Source organism: Pseudophryne corroboree, chromosome 7 (genome assembly GCF_028390025.1).
Source record: "Pseudophryne corroboree isolate aPseCor3 chromosome 7, aPseCor3.hap2, whole genome shotgun sequence".
Taxonomy (NCBI): domain Eukaryota; kingdom Metazoa; phylum Chordata; class Amphibia; order Anura; family Myobatrachidae; genus Pseudophryne; species Pseudophryne corroboree.
Window position 1 is genome coordinate 17,944,309 of NC_086450.1, and position 20,779 is coordinate 17,965,087.

A 20,779-nucleotide genomic window follows, 5' to 3' on the forward strand; every position below is an offset into this window, starting at 1 on the left:
CCTGCTGGACACTGTCAGCTCAGCAGCACCGCAGACTGCTACAGTAAGCTACTATAGTAGTATGTATCAAGAAGAAAGAAAAAAAAAAACCACGGGTAGGTGGTATACAATTATGGATGGACCAGCGACTGCCCACACAGAGGTAGCTACAGCCGTGGACTACCGTACTGTGTCTGCTGCTAATATAGACTGGATGATAATGAGATGAAATTAATATATATATATAATATCACTAGTACTGCAGCCGGACAGGTATATATATTTATTATGTAATGACTGATGACGGACCTGCTGGACACTGTCAGCTCAGCAGCACCGCAGACTGCTACAGTAAGCTACTATAGTAGTATGTATCAAGAAGAAAGAAAAAAAAAAAACACGGGTAGGTGGTATACAATTATGGATGGACCAGCGACTGCCGACACAGAGGTAGCTACAGCCGTGGACTACCGTACTGTGTCTGCTGCTAATATAGACTGGATGATAATGAGATGAAATTAATATATATATATATATATATATATATATATAATATCACTAGTACTGCAGCCGGACAGGTATATATATTTATTATGTAATGACTGATGACGGACCTGCTGGACACTGTCAGCTCAGCAGCACCGCAGACTGCTACAGTAAGCTACTATAGTAGTATGTATCAAGAAGAAAGAAAAAAAAAAAACCACGGGTAGGTGGTATACAATTATGGATGGACCAGCGACTGCCGACACAGAGGTAGCTACAGCCGTGGACTACCGTACTGTGTCTGCTGCTAATATAGACTGGATGATAATGAGATGAAATTAATATATATATATATATATATAATATCACTAGTACTGCAGCCGGACAGGTATATATATTTATTATGTAATGACTGATGACGGACCTGCTGGACACTGTCAGCTCAGCAGCACCGCAGACTGCTACAGTAAGCTACTATAGTAGTATGTATCAAGAAGAAAAAAAAAAAAAAAAACCACGGGTAGGTGGTATACAATTATATATATATTATATACAATTATATATATATATATATTAAACTGGTGGTGATTAATTAAACTGGTGGTCAGGTCACTGGTCACACTATCAGCAACTTGCAAGTAGTACTCCTAAGCAGACAATCACAATATATACTGGTGGTCAGTGTGGTCACAATGGCAGTGTGGCACTCTGGCAGCAAAAGTGTGCACTGTACGTTAAAATATGTACTCCTGCTCTCAGACTCTAACTGCTCCCCACTGTCTCCCCCACAAGTCAGATATACAGTCACACTATCACTTCAGCAAGTAGTAGTACTCCTCCTTATGCTCCCCAAAATTACTTAAGTAAATACTGTGTCTCTCTCTACTCTAGTCTCACTCTCTTCTCTATAAACGGAGAGGACGCCAGCCACGTCCTCTCCCTATGAATCTCAATGCACGTGTGAAAATGGCGGCGACGCGCGGCTCCTTATATAGAATCCGAGTCTCGCGATAGAATCCGAGCCTCGCGAGAATCCGACAGCGGGATGATGACGTTCGGGCGCGCTCGGGTTAACCGAGCAAGGCGGGAAGATCCGAGTCGCTCGGACCCGTGTAAAAAAAATGAAGTTCGGGCGGGTTCGGATTCCGAGGAACCGAACCCGCTCATCTCTAATTAATATATAAGCACTGGATTTAGTTTCAAATAACAGCGGCCGCAGTAATGTTGATTGTTAACTGGTGAAACTTGCCCCATCCATGGGCGTGCTAACCTTACATGTGTATGTACCTACTGTACTCAGTCTGTGAATGACCGCCCGGCCTAGGGGGCCACAAGTGCAAGTTTCCGAAAACTTTAAATTCACATTTTGCTGCATGATTATGGGGTCTATTTACTAAGCCTTGGATGGAAATAAAGTGCACAGAGATAAAGTACCAGCCAATCAGCTCCTAACTGTCATGTCACAGGCTGTGTCTGAAAAATGTCAGGAGCTGGTTGGCTGATAGTTTATCACCGTCCACTTTATCTCCGTCCAAAGCTTAGTAAATAGACGCTACATCTGTCATGTCCAGTTCATTATCAGGACCAATCACTGGGGGATTAAGACCCCATAGAAACGGGTCCTCTTAGACTACTGCTGACACGACCCACTATGGTGGTCATTCTGGGTTGATCGCTCGCTAGCTAGTTTTAGCAGCCGTGCAAACGCTATGCCGCCGCGCACTGGGGAGTGTAACTTAGCTTAGCAGAAGTGTGAACGCCTGTGCAGCCGAGATCTGCAAAACCAGTTTGTGCAGTTTCACAGTAGCTCTGAACCTACTCAGCGCTTGCGATCACTTCAGCCTATTCGTGTCCAGATTTGATGTCATACATCCGCCCAGCCACGCCCATCCACACCTGCGTTTTTTCAGACACGCCTGCGTTTTTGCAAACACTCACTGAAAACGGTCAGTTGACACCCAGAAACGTCCCCCCCTCCTGTCAATCTTCTTGCGGCCGTCAGTGCGAAGGAAAACTTCACTAGAACCTGAGCACAACCACAACGGGCTTTGTATCCGTACGTCGCGCGTGTGCATTGCGGGGCATACGCATGCGCAGAAATGCATTTTTTTCACCTGATCGCAAGCGCTGAGTAGGTTCAGAGCTACTCTGAAACTGCACAAACTGTTTTTGGTGCTCGCACTTCTGATAAGCTAAAATACACTCCCAGAGGGCGGCGGCATAGCGTTTGCACGGCTGCTAAAAACTGCTAGCGAGCGATCAACTCGGAATGACCCCCTTAAAGTAGTAAGTAACAAATTAAAATGTGATCCTATTCTTTTAAATTTTAGGCTCATTATGACCTAGCGATCAGCGTTGCAATGCAGTGGCTTAGTACCTCTAAAAAAGGACGGATGTAAGTATTTATGTTAATATATATATATATATATATATATATATATATATATATAAAATTGTATTTTTCAACTAAATTTTTGCTTATCTTATTAAAATGAATAATAAAAAAAAAAAATCAGTTTACCTGAGTGCCTTCTGCCAGGAAGTATGAGTGTCGTTCTAGTGAACTTGCTAAAGGGGTCATATCCATCAGATAATTGGTGTGGTTCCCCTATTTGAATTTTGGACTATGCTGCAGCCCCACCTCTGATTTATGCCTATAACATTCCCATGCCACTCACATAGGCAAACGCAGGGGTGGTTTCCGGTTGCCTGGAAACGCCCCTCCTCTTGGCAAGTGGCTCAAATTGTGACGACAGAAGCAATGGTATATAATACGATAACTAGAGCTGCCGCCACCATCATGCAGTTAAAGGGACAGAGGGGAGCTGCTGCACATGCCCAGTGTTAACAGCTTCTTCTGCCAAGTTTGTTGTGTGTGTGGATCTGAGCCCTTAATCAGTGCACTGGACCAGAGAGCAGCTGCCAGGAAGAAGAGACAGGAGCCTTACCATGAGGTGGGAGAATGTGTGCTTAGAAAGTGAAGAACTGGTTCTATTATGTTTGTGTATTTATTTATTTAGTATTGTATGTTTAACCTTTTCCTGCCCACTTACAGTCTATCTATCTATCTATCTATCTATCTATCTATCTATCTATCTATCTATCTATATATAAAATATTTGAAACATGCCAACTAGAGTGTTAATTAAAACTGTATTCCATACAGTATTCATTGTATAAACAGACCTATGTTTACATTAATGTACAGGGTCGTTACTAGGTTCTTCTACCGCCCCCCCCCCCCCCCCCTTCCCCACGACTCCCACACTTGCTCCAATGTTTCACAGAGTGGGACATTGTGGTATGCATTTGGAAACCCCCCCTCTAGAAATCCTGCATTTGCTCAGCTCAAAATCAGCCCCATCATATTAATAGACACAATATATTAATAGACACTTTCAACCCAAAATTATATTAATATTTGGTGGCAGCAGACGTGTCTGTGTCCCTGATCATATTATAATCAACACTGGTGACTGTAGGGATATTAGTGGAAAGGGCTGGCTGAAGCCAGTCAGGAAAGTGGTTCAAGGACAGTGGTGTGCACAGGAGGACTGGGAGGTGGGCACAGAATGACTGCGAGGTGGGCACAGAATGACTGAGAGGTGAAAACAGGAGTACTGGGAGGTGGGCACAGGGTGGCTGAGAGGCGGGCACTAAAGGAGTACTAAGAGGTGGACACAGGATGACTGAGAGGTGGGCACAGGATGGGCACAAAAGTGCTGGTAGGTGGTCACAAGAGGGATGAGAGGTTGGCATGGGAAAGCTGAGAGATGGGCACAGGGTGGCTGAAAGTTGGGTACAGGAAGGCACAGAGTTGGCTTAGGGGTGGGCACTGGAGTACTGGGAGAAGAACACAGGATGACTGAGAGGTGGACACAGAGTGGCTGAAAAGTAGGCATTGGATGACTGAAACATGGGACCAGGAGGACTGAGAGGCGGGCACAGGAGGGCTGAGAGGTGGTTAAAGGATGGCTGAGATGTGGGCACAATAGGACTGGGAAGTGGGTACAATAGGGCCGAGAGGTGGGCACAGGATGGCTTGTAGGTGGGGACAATAAGGCTGGGAAGTGGGCACGGGAGGGCTGGGAGGTGGGCACAGGATGGCTTGTAGGTGGGGACAATAGGACTGGGAAGTGGGTACAATAGGGCAGAGAGGTGGGCACAGGAGGGCTGGGAGGTGGGCACAGAAGGGCTAAGAGGGCAGCACAGGAGGACTATAGTTTTCTGTATCAGAATTTGTTCATTTAAATACACTGCTCAAAAAAATAAAGGGAACACTAAAATAACACATCCTTGATCTGAATGAATGAAATATTCTTATTAAATACTTTGTTCTTTACATAGTTGAATGTACTGACAGCAAAATCACACAAAAATTATCAATGGAAATCAAATTTATTAACCCATGGAGGTCAGGATTTGGAGTCACCCTCAAAATTCAAGTGGAAAAACACACTATAGGCTGATCCAACTTTGATGTAATGTCCTTAAAACAAGTCAAAATGAGGCTCAGTAGTGTGTATGGCCTCCACGTGCCTGTATGACCTCCCTACAACGCCTGGGCATGCTCCTGATGAGGTGGCGGATGGTCTCCTGAGGGATCTCCTCCCAGACCTGGACTAAAGCATCCGCCAACTCCTGGACAGTCTGGTGCAACGTGGCGTTGGTGGATGGAGCGAGACATGATGTCCCAGTTGTGCTCAATTGGATTCAGGTCTGGGGAACGGGCGGGCCAGTCCATAGCATCAATGCCTTCGTCTTGCAGGAACTGCTGACACACTCCAGCCACATGAGGTCTAGCATTGTCTTGTATTAGCAGAAACCCAGGGCCAACCGCACCAGCATATGGTCTCACAAGGGGTCTGAGGATCTCATCTCGGTACCTAATGGCAGTCAGGCTACCTCTGGCGAGCACATGGAGAGCTGTGCGGCCCCCCAAAAAATGCCCCCCCACACCATTACTGACCCACTGCCAAACCGGTCATGCTGACTCTGTCACGTCTGTCACATGTGCTCAGTGAGAACCTGCTTTCATCTGTGAAGAGCACAGGGCACCAGTGGCGAATTTGGCAATCTTGGTGTTCTCTGGCAAATGCCAAACGTCCTGCACAGTGTTGGGCTGTAAGCACAACACCCACATATGGGCGTCGTGCCCTTATACCACCCTCATGGAGTCTGTTTCTGATCGTTTGAGTAGACACATGCACATTTGTGGCTTGCTGGAGGTCATTTTGCAGGGCTCTGGCAGTGCTCCTCCTGTTCCTCCTTGCACAAAGGCGGAGGTAGCGGTCCTGCTGCTGGGTTGTTGCCCTCCTACGGCCTCCTCCACGTCTCCCGATGTACTGGTCTGTCTCCTGGTAGCGCCTCCATGCTCTGGACACTACACTGACAGACACAGCAAACCTTCTTGCCACAGTTCGCATTGATGTGCCATCCTGGATGAGCTGCACTACCTGAGCCACTTGTGTGGGTTGTAGGGAGGTCATACAGGCACGTGGAGGCCACACACATTACTGAGCCTCATTTTGACTTGTTTTAAGGACATTACATCAAAGTTTGATCAGCCTGTAGTGTGTTTTTCCACTTGAATTTTGAGGGTGACTCCAAATCCAGACCTCCATGGGTTAATACATTTGATTTCCATTGATAATTTTTGTGTGATTTTGTTGTCAGCACATTCAACTATGTAAAGAACAAAGTATTTAATAAGAATATTTCATTCATTCAGATCAAGGATGTGTTATTTTAGTGTTCCCTTTATTTTTTTGAGCAGTGTACTATCATTGTTACTTAGTTGGCTGCGACTGAACCCGGATAAAACAGAGGTCCTTATGATAAGACCGCAATATCAAAGGACAAGACTGCAGCATAGCCAACCAACTGGACTTACACTCGGGGATTCAGAATTACAGACCAGTGATCGTGTGCGGAATCTTGGCGTTGTCCTGGATGGTGGCTTGACACTTAAACATCAGATATCAGCCACAATCAAATCCTCATTCTTTCACCTGAGGAACATAGCCAGAATCAAGCACTTAATTCCCTCAGATGACATGCCAAAAGTCATACATGCATTTGTATCATCTCGATTAGACTACTGTAATGCCCTCTACCTTGGTCTCCCAGCAAAAGAATTGCAGCGCTTATAGCTGGTGCAAAACACAGCTGCCAGGCTATTAACCAACCAGCCCCGTTCTAGCCACATAACACCCATCCTCTACTCCCTTCACTGGCTGCCTGTAAGATGGCGAATCATCTTCAAGATTGGTTTACTGAGCTACAAAGCATTACATGACCAGGGCCCAAGGTACCTCAAGCAGCTTCTGACCCCATACTCCCCCACTCGATTACTGCGATCTGTAGATGAAGGACTATTAGCAGTACCTAGAATCTCCCGTAATTCATCTGGGGGTGGAGCTTTTAGTCATGCGGCTCCGACTCTATGGAACTCACTTCCCCGCACAGTGCGAGAGGCCCCAACTATAGAATCCTTCAAAAGTAAACTCAAGACTTTCCTGTTTACTCAGCATTTCCATAATGTCCCTTTTAGTATCTTCATGCTTCTGTATTTTATGAAAAGCTGTTCAGTACTTCATTATTTTCTGTACTATATTATGCTATGTATCTGTAAAGTGCCTTGAGTCCTATTGGAAAAAGAGCGCTATATAAATAAAATTATTATTATTATTATTATTATTACTTTACAGTGTTAGAAACAGTGTTAGAAACAAGTCCTGCATTTTGTCTTGTGCAGAAAGCTGTCATTAAACCATCACAAATACCCCAATCGGATGGAGAGGGAAGCAATGATTTTATCCTCTTTTGCAGGATTGCTAATGGTAAGAGTGCAATGTCATATTGTTACCACCTGTATCACACACACTAACACCCAGGACAATCAGAGATACACAAAGCCTATACAACAGGTGTGCACTACCAGTGTGACCATACAGTACATTACAATAATACAGATTTTCCGCATTCCCCCATAGTAACAATATTAAGGCACTTCAGATGCTATACAGTATATTGTAGCTTGTGTGACACCACTCTTATCTGTATCACAGCTGGGGTTATCAAAGACAAATCCATTTATTTCATGCTTATTAGAAAATTAATTTACTCCTATTAATTAAATGTTCAATGAAGGTAGGTGGTAGGTCCATCCTCCTTCTTTGCTGGGGCTGGGGGAGGGGCTGATAAAATCACACAAGAGCGTTTTATTCTGGAGAATTGTCCCACTGGTCTAATAAAGAGGAGGGAGCTGAACTTGCAATGTTAAAATGCAAAACTGTGCCCGTCATTGTTAGTATAGGTGGTGTTCCAAATAAATATAGACATGTAACCTTCTGTTCTCTAAGTCCTGCAGTCCCAAGCCGTCTCAACTTGTGCTTTCATAAACCCTTTCATACAGCCATCCACCAATCAGAAAGCTGACAGCCATGCAGGCTGGAGGCAGGTAGAGAATGCTGCACTCTGATTGCTGGATAGATTCAGTCATTCATCAATCAGCAAGCTGACAGCCATTTTGTGTCTGGCTGCAGGCTGGGAGGCAGAATGCCGCTGGCTGCTCTGATTGCGTGTGGTTCACAATCAGAGCAGCTAGGCTGCGTTCTCTACCTGCCTCCCAAGAAGCTCCGGAGGCACCAGCCCAGGAGGCAGATGCCTCCTGTCCGAGCCTGCAACCTACTCAAAGGCCCCTAGATTCATGGGGCCCTGGGCAACTGCCTATAAGTTAAGATGGCCCTGAGGACTGCCTATAAGTTAAGATGGCCCTGTGCGGAGGGACATGAGACAAGACACTTCCCGCAAGAGGCACAATGTGTATTGCATAATTAACTAAATCTTGAGCAGTGTCCCGTCATCAAGCTGTGAGCATGAGGTACCATTACTGTAGTGAGAACTTAGAACAGGCTTGGGAAGTGCATGGTTGGTGCCTCTATGGGGGGGTGGACCCTCCAAAACCACTGTGGCCGCTCACAGGGGATACTGGAGCTGAAAATGCCATGGCTACGCGACTACGCCCAACCATCCTGAGCTGTGGGGGCCTGGAAAACTACCAAGGTTGCCATCCATATGGTCTCATGGATTGGGGCCCTGAAACAGCCCTGACATTGTAATCTGTGTGCGATACAAGGGGACATGGGCACACCTCACTGAGGCCTCGCTGCAAGCCCCCGTCTCTCTGCCAGGCGGCTGAGCAGAGTGCCGGGAGGCGGAGCTGCACGAGCAGCCCCTGTCTTTCTTGTGCAGAGTTGTTCAGGCGGGCTTTTACACCGGACTGACCCATCTGCCCATCTAGCATTTGCCAGGTGTGTCAGATGAAGAGTCCGGCCCTGGATTCCAGAATTACTGTGCACAACACAGACTTTTACTCCTAGCATCCATATTCATGAGTTATGGGTCCTGCTGGACCCCTACCTAACTCATAGAGATAAGGAAGTAACACCAATCCTTTACATGACCAATAGGAGGAGTCAGGATGCGGAATTAATCCGTTTCTTGCAAAACAGTACCTGCAATAGAGCAACCAGAGGACACACCACTCTCTGGCAGGGCTAACAAAAAATAGAATATGTTGAGTTCCGTAAACACTGGCATGCCGAATAAGCCCTTACTGTAATGTACATTTACAATAACTGAGCAATTTCGAGAACACCCATTGGCCTGCCTCTGTATTATTTTTACACCTGTGGGTCTGATCATGATTTAGGAATAAAATAACTACCCCTGGACAAACCATGTTGCAATGCAAGGAGTGCAAATACATGCATTTTTTGTTGCATGAGGGGTAAATACCGGCTGCTTTTGCATGTAGCCCGCACATGCTGGACAACTTTATTCTGACACTGCAATTTAGATATCAGTTTGAACCCCACCCAAATCTGACTCTCTCTGCACATGTTACACCTGCCCCACCTGCAAAACAGCGTGGTTCTACCCAGGTGCATAGTTACTTGCTCTTATTTACCTTATTCCAAAATATGAATCAGGCGGAATATGCATAAAAAAAATAATACTCATATACTGTTATTCATTTTATTACAGAATAGTATCCCAGTGGAAGACGTCTTTGAAATATATGGCAGCAAGCCTTCAACAACACCGCTGCAGAATTCAGCCAAGGTACAGTACGTGACTCAATTGTATCATGACGCATTGTTTAAGTCAGTGCCTAATGTTGTTGTGATACACGTGCGCCAGGCATGTTCCCCACTATCCCCTTCCATGCTTTTGTTGCACCTCGCCACTTAGGTGACCCATCCCATATCGGGGGTCATTCCAAGTTGATCGTAGCTGTGCTAAATTTTGCACAGCTACAATCAGGCACTCAGACATGCGGGGGGACGCCCAGCACAGGGCTAGTCCGCCCCGCATGTCAGTGCCGCCACCCCCCCATACAGAAATGCAAAAGCATCGTACAGCGGCGATGCTTTTGCATCTCAGGAGTTACTCCCTTCAAGCGCAGCTCCTGCAGCTGGCCGAGAGAACCTCTTCGCTGCCCTGGGTCGCAGTGGCTGCGTGTGACGTCACGCAGCCGCTGCGGCCAGCCCCCCCAATGGTCCGGCCACGCCTGCGTTGGCTGGACCACGCCCCCTAAATGGTGGCTTAACGCCGCCGTCCAACCCCCTCCCTCCCAGCGACCGCTTCTGCCTCAGAGGCGATCACTAGGCAACAACGGCCTTCGGTCGTCTGGCATGCGCCGGCGCACTGCGGCGCCGGCGCATGCGCAGTTCCGACCCGAGCGCTGCGATAAACTGCAGCGAGCGATCGGGTCGGAATGACTCCCCATCATCCCAATGCAATGCATCATTACTCTATGTCATCATTACAGCCACCAGTAAATGCCACCAAGAGGTGTCTGTCAGGTGTACTTGGTATCTTGTGTATCCGTCCATTCGGACCCTCTTACCTATTTATCAATGGGAAATAACATTCTGCTTCTCACCACAACAGAAATACAAAGCACAAAAGACATTGTTTCATGGATTACTCATTTATTGCAGCAATTCAATTACTTTCTGCTGCTTACTTTAATAATTTTCCCTAACACGTCTAAAGGAGCCGACTCTGGCATTAACCGACCCCCAGTCAGTGTATCTCCGGTACTCTCCGGGTCTCAGGTAGTACTGGCGTCCCCTGTAGTTGGGCTGCTCATAGAAGATCCAGTGCCCATCAATGACGTTACAGGAGTAGATGTCATGGTAATTGAATCGCTCGTGGACAGAGGGACAGTCATCCACGAATTCCATGTTCTCTCCCCTGAAGTCTTCTCTTTCATAGATCTTTATTCTATAGGAGCCACGTTGCTGGGACACACAACAAAGACAAGTGTTACTGTATACTGCCAAGTTGTTTAAAAAACCCAGACATGGTGTATACTCTTACCAAATCTAGTTAAAGCTTTGCTAAGGCAAGAACACAATACACTGTAATAGAAGGCGCACAACTAGCAAGAAAGATGGATGGAGGTCTCTAAAATAATTCTGCATACAATTTATCTCTTTCTCTGGGTCCTTGCAGAATAAAAGACCCATAATCTAACAGGTGGGATTGGTGGAATCCCCTGAGTTGGTTGACCTGTATTATGCAAAAATGTAGCTGGTCACACTGAGTTAGTAAATGCTAATCTGAGTTTTAATTTTGCTCTAGAGAACTCTAATTCTTGCCCTAACACTTGCCCCCGGCCACATCTCCCAGCCAAGTCAGCCTTGGCTTTTCCTCTCAACTTAATTTTAGATAAAACCCCCGCCCTAAAACTAACTCAATCTAAGGGGTAAATTCACTTGGCAGCACTTTACAAAACCACAGGGTCTTTAGCTATTTGCCCGCTGGATTTAAAGAGGCAATAATATAACATACAACAAAACAAATCTGTTTTGGTATTTAATGTTATTGCCCCTTTAAATCCAGTGGCTGAAACCTCCAAACATGTGGAGCTCCCCTTTAGGCATTGAGTAACTTTTCAGCAAGAACAGTGGAATGAATAATACAGAGACCCAGTCAGGAGAGATTTACCTGGGGAATGATGCGGCAAGATCGGATGGAGTCGTTGAACCCCAGCCACTGCTGGAAGTCGGGGTACTCCCCCCTCCTCAGGAAGTACTGGTGTCCACTGAAGTTAGGGTGCTCGTACAGCATCCAGTTTCCATTCTCCACACGGATGGAGTTACAGCGGTTGAAGTATGAGTGCAGGTCGGAACAGTCGGAGCTGCACTCGTAGGAGCGGCCCTGGAAGTTCCTGTCCTCGTAAAAGATGATCTGAAAGTTTGAAGGCAACAATAATGTTGGGTCAAAGGGAAACTGCAGACACTGTATATGGTCATTTAAATAGACAGTAGCAGCAGAATGCACAGTGGTATCAGAGACACCTATATCTTATTTCTATCTCTCACCAGCCTTAGGTATTTCCACTGTCAGATTGGGTCATGAAGGGCCCACCGGGCAATACAGTTTAGTGGCCCAAGCTACAGAGAGTGTATGGCCGGCCACCACAGAGGGACTTGGACAACCATTAGAGAGGACATGCACTGAACAGGGCCCCATTATAAGGGAGGGTGACTGGAGATGTGTCAGGTCCACCTACTTTGATTGGCCGGAGGGCTAATGCTGATGTAGTCTCCATAGAAAAGAACCAGACAACCAAGTTCATCTGTAGTCCTGCTCCACCAAGTCACTGACCCTCTAGTAGAGTAACAATGTATAATTTGAGTGCACAATCTGGAACCTGACCACTAGAGAATGTGGCGGGACCCTCATTGAGTGCGGCCCACCGGGGATTTCCCCTGTGTACCGGTGGGCCAATGTGACCCTGGGCATTTCCTATTTCAATGAACACTTTAATGTATTTTCTCACTTCGGTATTTGCCAAGTGTCTATGGGTCACACATACTGCCATAATTATTTATTTATGAGAGTAATACTAAATAAAAACAACGAAGTCATCGAATACTTATCTCATTAATATTTTGACATATAAAAGCATCAGGAATGAATATTTCCTATATTTTCCTTTTAGCTGTTTATTATCGCACTGGCGTCATCCAACATGTGGTGGGGGGATAATGGGATACATCGGTTGTGTCCTCCCTAGATTGGAAATATTGGTACAAGGACAGCTTGCAGTGCACCTGTGAGCTACGCATTTGTTGAGCATACATAGATTCCGTATAATCTATATAGTGCCTATGAAAATTTTGGTAAAGCCATAGGTGGGAAATATTTGCATAGGGTTCCGTTCTTAAATTTCCATGAATATATTTATATATAAAAAAAATAATGTCACTCACAAATTGCATTGCACGAATGCCAGTCACACTTACTTTTTCCTACCCCATACTTATAATTGTGCATTACACATTCAAGCTCCAGTGACCTGCCGCGGATATAGGCCCTCATTCCGAGTTGTTCGCTCGCAAGCTACTTTTAGCAGCATTGCACACGCTAAGCCGCCGCCCACTGGGAGTGAATCTTAGCTTAGCAAAATTGCGAACGAAAGATTCTCAAAATTGCGAATAGAAATTTCTAAGCAGTTTCTGAGTAGCTCGACACTTACTCTGCCACTGCGATCAGCTCAGTCAGTTTCGTTCCTGGTTTGACGTCACAAACACACCCAGCGTTCGCCCAGACACTCCCCAGTTTCTCCAGCCACTCCCGCGTTTTTCCCAGAAACGGTAGCGTTTTTTCACACACACCCATAAAATGGCCAGTTTCCGCCCAGAAACACCCACTTCCTGTCAATCACATTACGATCACCAGAACGAAGAAAAAACCTCGTAATGCCGTGAGTAAAATACCAAACTTCTTAGCAAATTTACTTGGAGCAGTCGCAGTGCGAACATTGCTCATGCGCAATTAGCGGAAAATTGCTGCGATGCGAAGAAAATTACCGAGCGAACAACTCGGAATGAGGGCCATAGTGCACTGCACCAATTGCATACAGAATAGCAATGCACCCATCCAAATTCGTACTCTGGAAAAATCACCATCGATCCGCCATTTATAAGGCGGTTTTGTGCCGCTCCGATGGAAGATGCCGCTACACTTTGAACTGTAACTATTCCCTTAAGTGCGGCATCATGGGAAATATCTGTTTTTTAAATTTGCAACACAACTTGTCACGTCAGTCCTCCCCTTAGTAGTGTCACACCGGCAAAGCAAGATGCACATGTAGCATTACCTTTCCCATCTTGTCTGCTCAGCTGTCAGTGGACGCTTCAAGTGATCACTGTTTTGTCAGGGCTTGTGGCACGCCTTATATACTCCTGTGTAGGACCAGGGGAGCTGGTTGTGTAAATGATAAAGTAGTTTATTCAGCAAAAGAGACCTACACAATTCAGTGACACTGGCTGTCACGCTTTATTGGAGAACTTTCTTTCTTTAGTTAACGCTTAGGCAAAATCCGCTTTGTAGAGTCACGAAAACAAAGGGCAGATGTCAGACGTCATGTAATGGGGTCAGCAGATTTTATAGGTATTTGTGAACAGCCATTGGTAGCAGAGCAAGCCAGTTCTAGTCTGCTGAACAAAGGTCAAAAGATGTATGTAGCATGTACTGTACACATAGTTAAATAATGCAACCAATTAAAGGCCTACATGGAATTCAGTATAAAGTACAACAAATATTATATCTTCATGGATTCTGGATATAATGTCCGACTGCAAATGTCATGTTTAATGCGCATGCAGTCATTTGTAAAGAGATATTTTAAAAAGTAAATCTTGGAATGTGTGGAATCAAATGAACTGTCAATGGTTTAAAGCGGTAATTAGGTAAAGGTACATTCAGTTTTATTTAATTTAGACATATTGGGCCTAATTCAGACCTGATGGCTACTTTGCGAATTTCCAGAGGTTTGCGATCGGATAGTCGCCGCCCAGCCAGAGTGAAAAACCGCCCTGTGCAAGTCTGCGTACACCGTGCGAAAAGCTCTGCAAACGACGACAAACTGCAAATCCGTTCGCAACTCACTCACTATCAAATGATGTTTCCAGTCTGAGCAGTCTGTGCGCAGCCCAGGATTTACTCCTACAGTGCGATACACACAGGCTGATTGGGTCAGAGCTGACGTCACTCACCCGCCCTGAAAACGCTTGTGAACACGGGCAGTTACCACCCCCAAATGTCTGTTTCCTGTCAATAAGCCTGCGTTTTGCAGTTTAGCCTCATGCCTGCGCATTATGATTCGTACGCATGAGCAGTCATTCGATAACCGGCCGCTGTGCGATTTCGCACAAAAGCCATCAGGTCTGAATTAGGGCCTTAAAGCGGTAATTAGGTAAAAGTTCATTTAGTTTTGTACAGTTTCATTTAGACATCTTGTTACATACAGTTTATCTCATAACTTATCTTAAAATACAATTTTAAAGCTTTATGAAACAATCTTCCCACTAAAAGCTGATACATGGGCCCTCATTCCGAGTTGTTCGCTCGGTAAATTTTCTTCGCATCGCAGCGATTTTCCGCTAATTGCGCATGCGCAATGTTCGCACTGCGACTGCGCCAAGTAAATTTGCTAAGAAGTTTGGTATTTTACTCACGACATTACAAGGTTTTTTCTTCGTTCTGGTGATCGGAGTGTGATTGACAGGAAGTGGGTGTTTCTGGGCGGAAACTGGCCGTTTTATGGGAGTGTGTGAAAAAACGCTGCCGTTTCTGGGAAAAACGCGGTAGTGGCTGGAGAAACGGGGGAGTATCTGGGCGAACGCTGGGTGTGTTTGTGACGTCAAACCAGGAACGACAAGCACTGAACTGATCGCACTGGAAGAGTAAGTCTCGAGCTACTCAGAAACTGCACAGAGAAATCTTTTCGCAATATTGCGAATCTTTCGTTCGCAATTCTGCTAAGCTAAGATTCACTCCCAGTAGGCGGCGGCTTAGCGTGTGCAATGCTGCTAAAAGCAGCTTGCGAGTGAACAACTCGGAATGAGGGCCATTGTACCTGACCTCAGAATTGCTTGTTAGATTCCAGAAAGTACAAAAATTTAAAATAACTAACTGATAGCTAAAATCTTGTAGAAGAAAGTACAAAATGATATAGCACTATAAAGGATTCAAATGGCTAATTATTATGGGTATGAGGGATTTATCCAACAGAGTGCCGTTTTTGTATTATGGTAGAAGTAACAATTTTCATGTGCAGATCAAAGCAGAGATTTTCTATAGATACATATATATATATATATATATATATATATATCTATCTGTTTTGCTTAGGACTCTTACATATAATACAGTCATTACGCTATTTATTAGGTCACAATATATCTTTATTGCAACTATACTTATGAGTTTACCTGCTCTCTGGAAAAGGTATAATATTGTATAAGTCCATATTTTTTAAATTCAAAATATGGTTTATTGGCATTTTAAGAAACATCATGAATATACAGTGTAAAATAAAGAACAGACAAGTAACAATTATTTATTTATTGATAAGTTATTTATAAATCGCACACATATTCCGCAGTGCGTTACAGAGAATAACTGGCCACTGACATCCTTAAATGCAACACAAGTAATTGATAGGTGGGGTAGCCAATTATCCGCTGTCATTTACTGCAGAAAATGGATTCGCCGGGGGCTATCCAATTACCCCCGGTAGTCGGCGCTTATCCCCCAAACCTGACGCATAACGGGGGGTGGGGGTGGGGGGGTATTTGGTTTCAGGTGATGCAAATCCGCTATAAACAGGTTTTTCCAGAGGGTTTTCGTGCGTAACAAAGGACACCAGTGAAAAAAAACAGCAAAAATGTTTTGATAATCACGAAACCCCAACCTTCCTCCGTTTTTTTCCGGTGTAACATTTTCAGGGCTAATTGGATACCCCCTTACAGTTTATGCAAAATAGTCATAACATCCACACATATTACTTGGGCCCACTCAAAATTACAGGACTTTATTCGCGCTTCACCCTCTCTGTAGAATGCCCTTCCACGCACAATAAGACTCACCTCTAGTCTCCAAACCTTTAAACGTTCCCTGAAAACGCACCTCTTCAGACAAGTCTATCAAATTCCAGACCCACCCACATAACCTTCATTGCTTCCCTATCCAATTACATCCTCTCTGTACGGTACACATAACCTCACATATTTCGTCTTCCAACATTGCTGGGTGATCATATCATACAACCCATTAAGAACCTAGCAATCTGGTGGACCATTATGCAATAGCTAGCATCTATACTTGTGTATCAATGCCTATTTCCCTATAGAGTGTAAGCTTGCGAGCAGGGCCTTCCTACCTCTATATCTGTCTGTTTCTACCCAGTTTTGTTCTATTTATGTTGTTCTAATTGTAAAGCGCAACGGAATATGCTGCGCTAAATAAGAAACTGTAAATAAATAATAATCCCTGCGTTCATCCCTGTAAGTGGGGAGGGATTGCTGGTGTATTAATGTTAGCCCTGTATTCCTGTTGATCTTCAAGGTTGCATATTTATTTCCCCTTAATTAGACATAATCCTATCTACTTTATGGCTGTGTGAAATGAGTTGTAGATAGTGTTGTGTTTTGTATTGTGTGAAGGACCTAATAAAGGGATTAGCAGATTCTGTTGCAGATCACACAATTTGCCCGTCTCTATCATTGCCTAACAAGTCCTGCCTCTGCCTCGCTATACGGTATGCTCACTGGCTTTACATCAGCTTCTGCGTTCAGTAAGTAACTAGCGGCACCGGCGTCAGATTCCCTTATCATAAGAACTTGTGTCCAAAATCCAACAACTGGTTCTTAAGTCAGGAACCTCTGCATACTGACCCATCTCTGGTGCCTTGCATGTTATGGTTTGGGAAGCGCCAAATTGAACCACATTCTGCATTTACTGTATCAGGCGGGTGGTCTTCAGTATGCCGAATGTCGGGATCCCGGCGCACAGTATACCGGCGCCGGAATCCCGACACCTGGCATACTGACACCCGGCATACCGACAGTTATTCTCCCTCGTGGGGGTCCACGACCCCCCTGGAGTGAGAATGAAATAGCGTGGCAAGCGCAGTGAGCCCGCAAGGGGCTCATTTGCGCTCGCCATGCTGTCTGTATACGGCGGTTGGGCTCCCGGCGCCGGTATGCTGGTCGCCGGGAGCCCGGCCGCCGGCAAACCATACCACACCCGTATCAGGCATAATATATAAGACACTGAGCCGTACATGAGAATTACTTTCTTCTAAATGTGCAAAAATGATAAAGAGATTTTTTCGTCAAGTGTAACAGCTGAGCTGTATACTGAGCTTTATTCAGAGTTGTTAGCAAACCAAAAAAGTTAGCAACTGGGCAAAACCATGTGCACTGCAGGTGGGGCAGATTTAACGTATGCAGAGAGAGTTAGATTTGGGTTGGGTGTGTTCAAAACTGAAATCTAAATTGCAGTGTAAAAAAAAAGCAGCCAGTATTTACCCTGCACAGAAACAATATAACCCACCCAAATCTAATAGGCCCTACACATTGGCCAATCCGCCGCCGAGCTGCCCGACGGCGGATACGGCCGACAGGCGACCCGGCAGCGGGGGGCAGTGATGGGGGGAGTGAAGTTTCTTCACTCCCCCCGTCACCCGGCTCCATAGAAGTGCAGGCAAATATGGACGAGATCGTCCATATTGGCCTACATGCACAGCCGACGGGGGACCAGCGATGAACGAGCGCGGGGCCGCGCATCGTTCATCACTGGAGCCTCCACACTGAAAGATATGAACGAGTTCTCGTTCATTTATGAACGAGATCGTTCATATCTTTGGCTGATGTCGGCTAGTGTGTAGGGCCTATCACTCTCTCTACACATGTTACATCTGCCCCACCTGCAGTGCACATGGTTTTGCCCAACTTTTTTGGTTTGCTAACAAACCTGAATTACCCCCTTATCTGGTGCTACACAATATTACTATAGTTGCGGTGCAATATATTGTACAAGGCAACGTACCGTATCATCTCCTGTAATAATGTTCTCCCTGCTGGATTCAGCTCCCGCTCAGATTTTCCCAGCCCTGAGCTCCGGGAATCAATTTATTAGAGACAACTGTCAGGCAGTGCAGAGCCGGCCCTAGGCATAGGCAAACTAGGCAATTGCCAAGGGCATTTGATATGCCTAGGGGCATCAGCAGCTTCTGCTGATTAAAATGATATGTGGCATGCCTATATTCTGTGTGTAGCATTTCATATGCAGATACAGCCACAGACTTCCAGTATATAGGCATGCTGCATATCATTTAAATCAGCAGAAGCTGCTTGTGCATCCTAGCCACATAGCAATGCAAATAAGATGCATTTTAATAAAAAAAAGGTGTCCGACTTTAGCATTGAGGCAAGATATATGAGGACACATCTGTATCCAAGCAGAGGCAGAGGTCACAGTGTTAGTGGCAGTGTGAGTGCTGTGTGCATGTGAGTGGGTTGGTTGTACAGTAGTGTTCAGAATATGTGTAAGGAGCATTATGTGTGTCATGTAAAAATGCATTAATAATGTGCAACATATGTGTAAGGGGCACTATGCGTGTCATTATGTGTATAAGGGCATTAATAATATGCGGCATATGTGTAAGGGACATTATGTGTAAAATGGCACTAATAAAGGTTATAATAATGTGTAAGACGCATTATGTTTATAAGGACATTAATGATGTGTCTCATATGTGTAAGGGGCATTACTGTGTGGAATTATGTGTATAAATGCATTACTAATGTGTGGCATTATGTGTATAAGGTGCACTACTATGAGGCGTTGCGTATAGAGAGGGCACTACTGTGTTGTCTAATGTGAATAAAGAGCAATTCAGTGTGATGTAATGTGAATAAGGGACACTACTGTGAGGAGTAACCTTTGTAAGGTAAAGTGATACTACTGTGTGATGTAACGTGTATTATGGACACTATCGCATGATCAAATGTGAATAAAGTTGTAGTACTGTGTGGCGCAATCTGAATTGGGGGTACTATTGTGTGGCCATGTCCCTTGCCAGCAAAAACACACCCCTTTTTGGGCTGTGCACTAAATGTGCGAACTGTTCCTTTTTAAAACATAGGGGGTACAAACACCAACATAAGGACTGTAATGGGTGACGGGTGATGGTGCTGGGAAAGAGGTGAAAGGTTAGAGGTGGAACCAGCGGTGGTGCTTAGGGGGCACCAGACAAAATTTTGCCTAGGGCATCATATCGGTTAGGGCCGGCTCTGAGGCAGTGACACTAATAACTAATAATACAGGAACCCAGGAGGAAGAATTTCTCAGTGGACCGTGTCTCTATTGCCCCTTCTCCCCAAACATTTGCCCTATGTTGGTGAGACCTCGACTAGGCTTTTGCACCACTCACCTGTTATTTACTGTGTGTTGGAGTAAAAATGTTTTTTTTTCTGTTTTACTTATGAATGAAAATTTCTTACAATTAGGATTATTTTTTAAATATGTGTTACTAGTTACAACTTACAAGCCCATCAGAATGATCTTCTGGGAGCCGGGGCTCTGTCATGCTGAGGTGTGTAGGTGTAGGTGTGTGTTTGTGTAGGTGTGCTTGTGTAGGTGTGTGTGAGCCCGAACGGAGCAACACTTGAATTACTCCATCGGTCGACATCTAGTGGCCGCAAGCGCACCATAGAGGTGAGGGGCAGAGTACGCCTTTTATTATATAGGATCTGTGTGCAGAATGACCCCTTCTACTGATAGTGATTTTATAGACAGAATGTATTTCAGCTAGATGCCCTGAATAGTTATATATAGATGCAGAGAGGTCCAGTGGTGCCATTGTTATTGTTGAGAGAAGGGTGCACTATTGTTCAGACTCCAGTCTTCCTGTCCTCCAGGGAGGCTTCATGCCTTATTCCAAAATGGCCACTGAGGTCACTACTGGGCATGTGCAGGATCTATCTTGTCTTTACTATGAGTGACAAGTGAGACCTGGTTAATAACTGCTATACAGCAGCTCCAATATCTCTGCATCGGCTGCTAATCTGTATGAAATTCTACTCTGCTCAAGCTTGGCTCTACCACCATTGTGCATGTAACAGTGAGTACGGCTGCACCTGCTATTTTTCAATACATAAACACCACTGGGAAAGTTACTGAGCTGTTCATAGTGTGAGTCACCTGCTGCTGGTGTGTGCCTATATAACGCTATAATATCAACACCCGCACTCATATAATTTCCAATTTTCCCAGGGCCTGCAGTGCTATTATGAGTGTGACGGTCCTAGGATTATCGCTAGAATATTCGGTCCTGTTGGAGGTCTAGCGCTAACCCTCTCTCCATGTCCTCCAAACCAATTACTCTACCAGTTACTAGCGTGCGCCCTGTGTATCGTGTATGAAAACTGTACCATACCGA

The 20,779-nt window shown here is 45.1% G+C and overlaps 2 protein-coding genes across 4 annotated transcripts in view; one reads left to right on the forward strand and one right to left on the reverse strand.

Moving 5' to 3' along the window:
* C7H2orf80 (chromosome 7 C2orf80 homolog) overlaps positions 1–20,779 on the forward strand; it is a 175,278-nt gene that overhangs the window by 145,186 nt on the left and 9,313 nt on the right. For all 3 annotated transcript variants that reach the window (XM_063932718.1, XM_063932717.1, XM_063932719.1), the window contains 3 exons: positions 2,796–2,860; positions 7,223–7,307; positions 9,517–9,594. In XM_063932718.1, the coding sequence (XP_063788788.1) occupies positions 2,796–2,860; positions 7,223–7,307; positions 9,517–9,594 (228 nt within the window). The remainder of the gene's footprint in view (positions 1–2,795; positions 2,861–7,222; positions 7,308–9,516; positions 9,595–20,779) is intronic.
* Positions 10,503–13,657, reverse strand: LOC134943264 (gamma-crystallin 1-like). Its single transcript, XM_063932204.1, has 3 exons — positions 13,649–13,657; positions 11,488–11,730; positions 10,503–10,778 (listed from the first exon to the last, which is right to left on the reverse strand). Exons 1-3 carry the CDS (start codon positions 13,655–13,657, stop codon positions 10,503–10,505), a joined length of 528 nt encoding a protein of 175 aa, XP_063788274.1.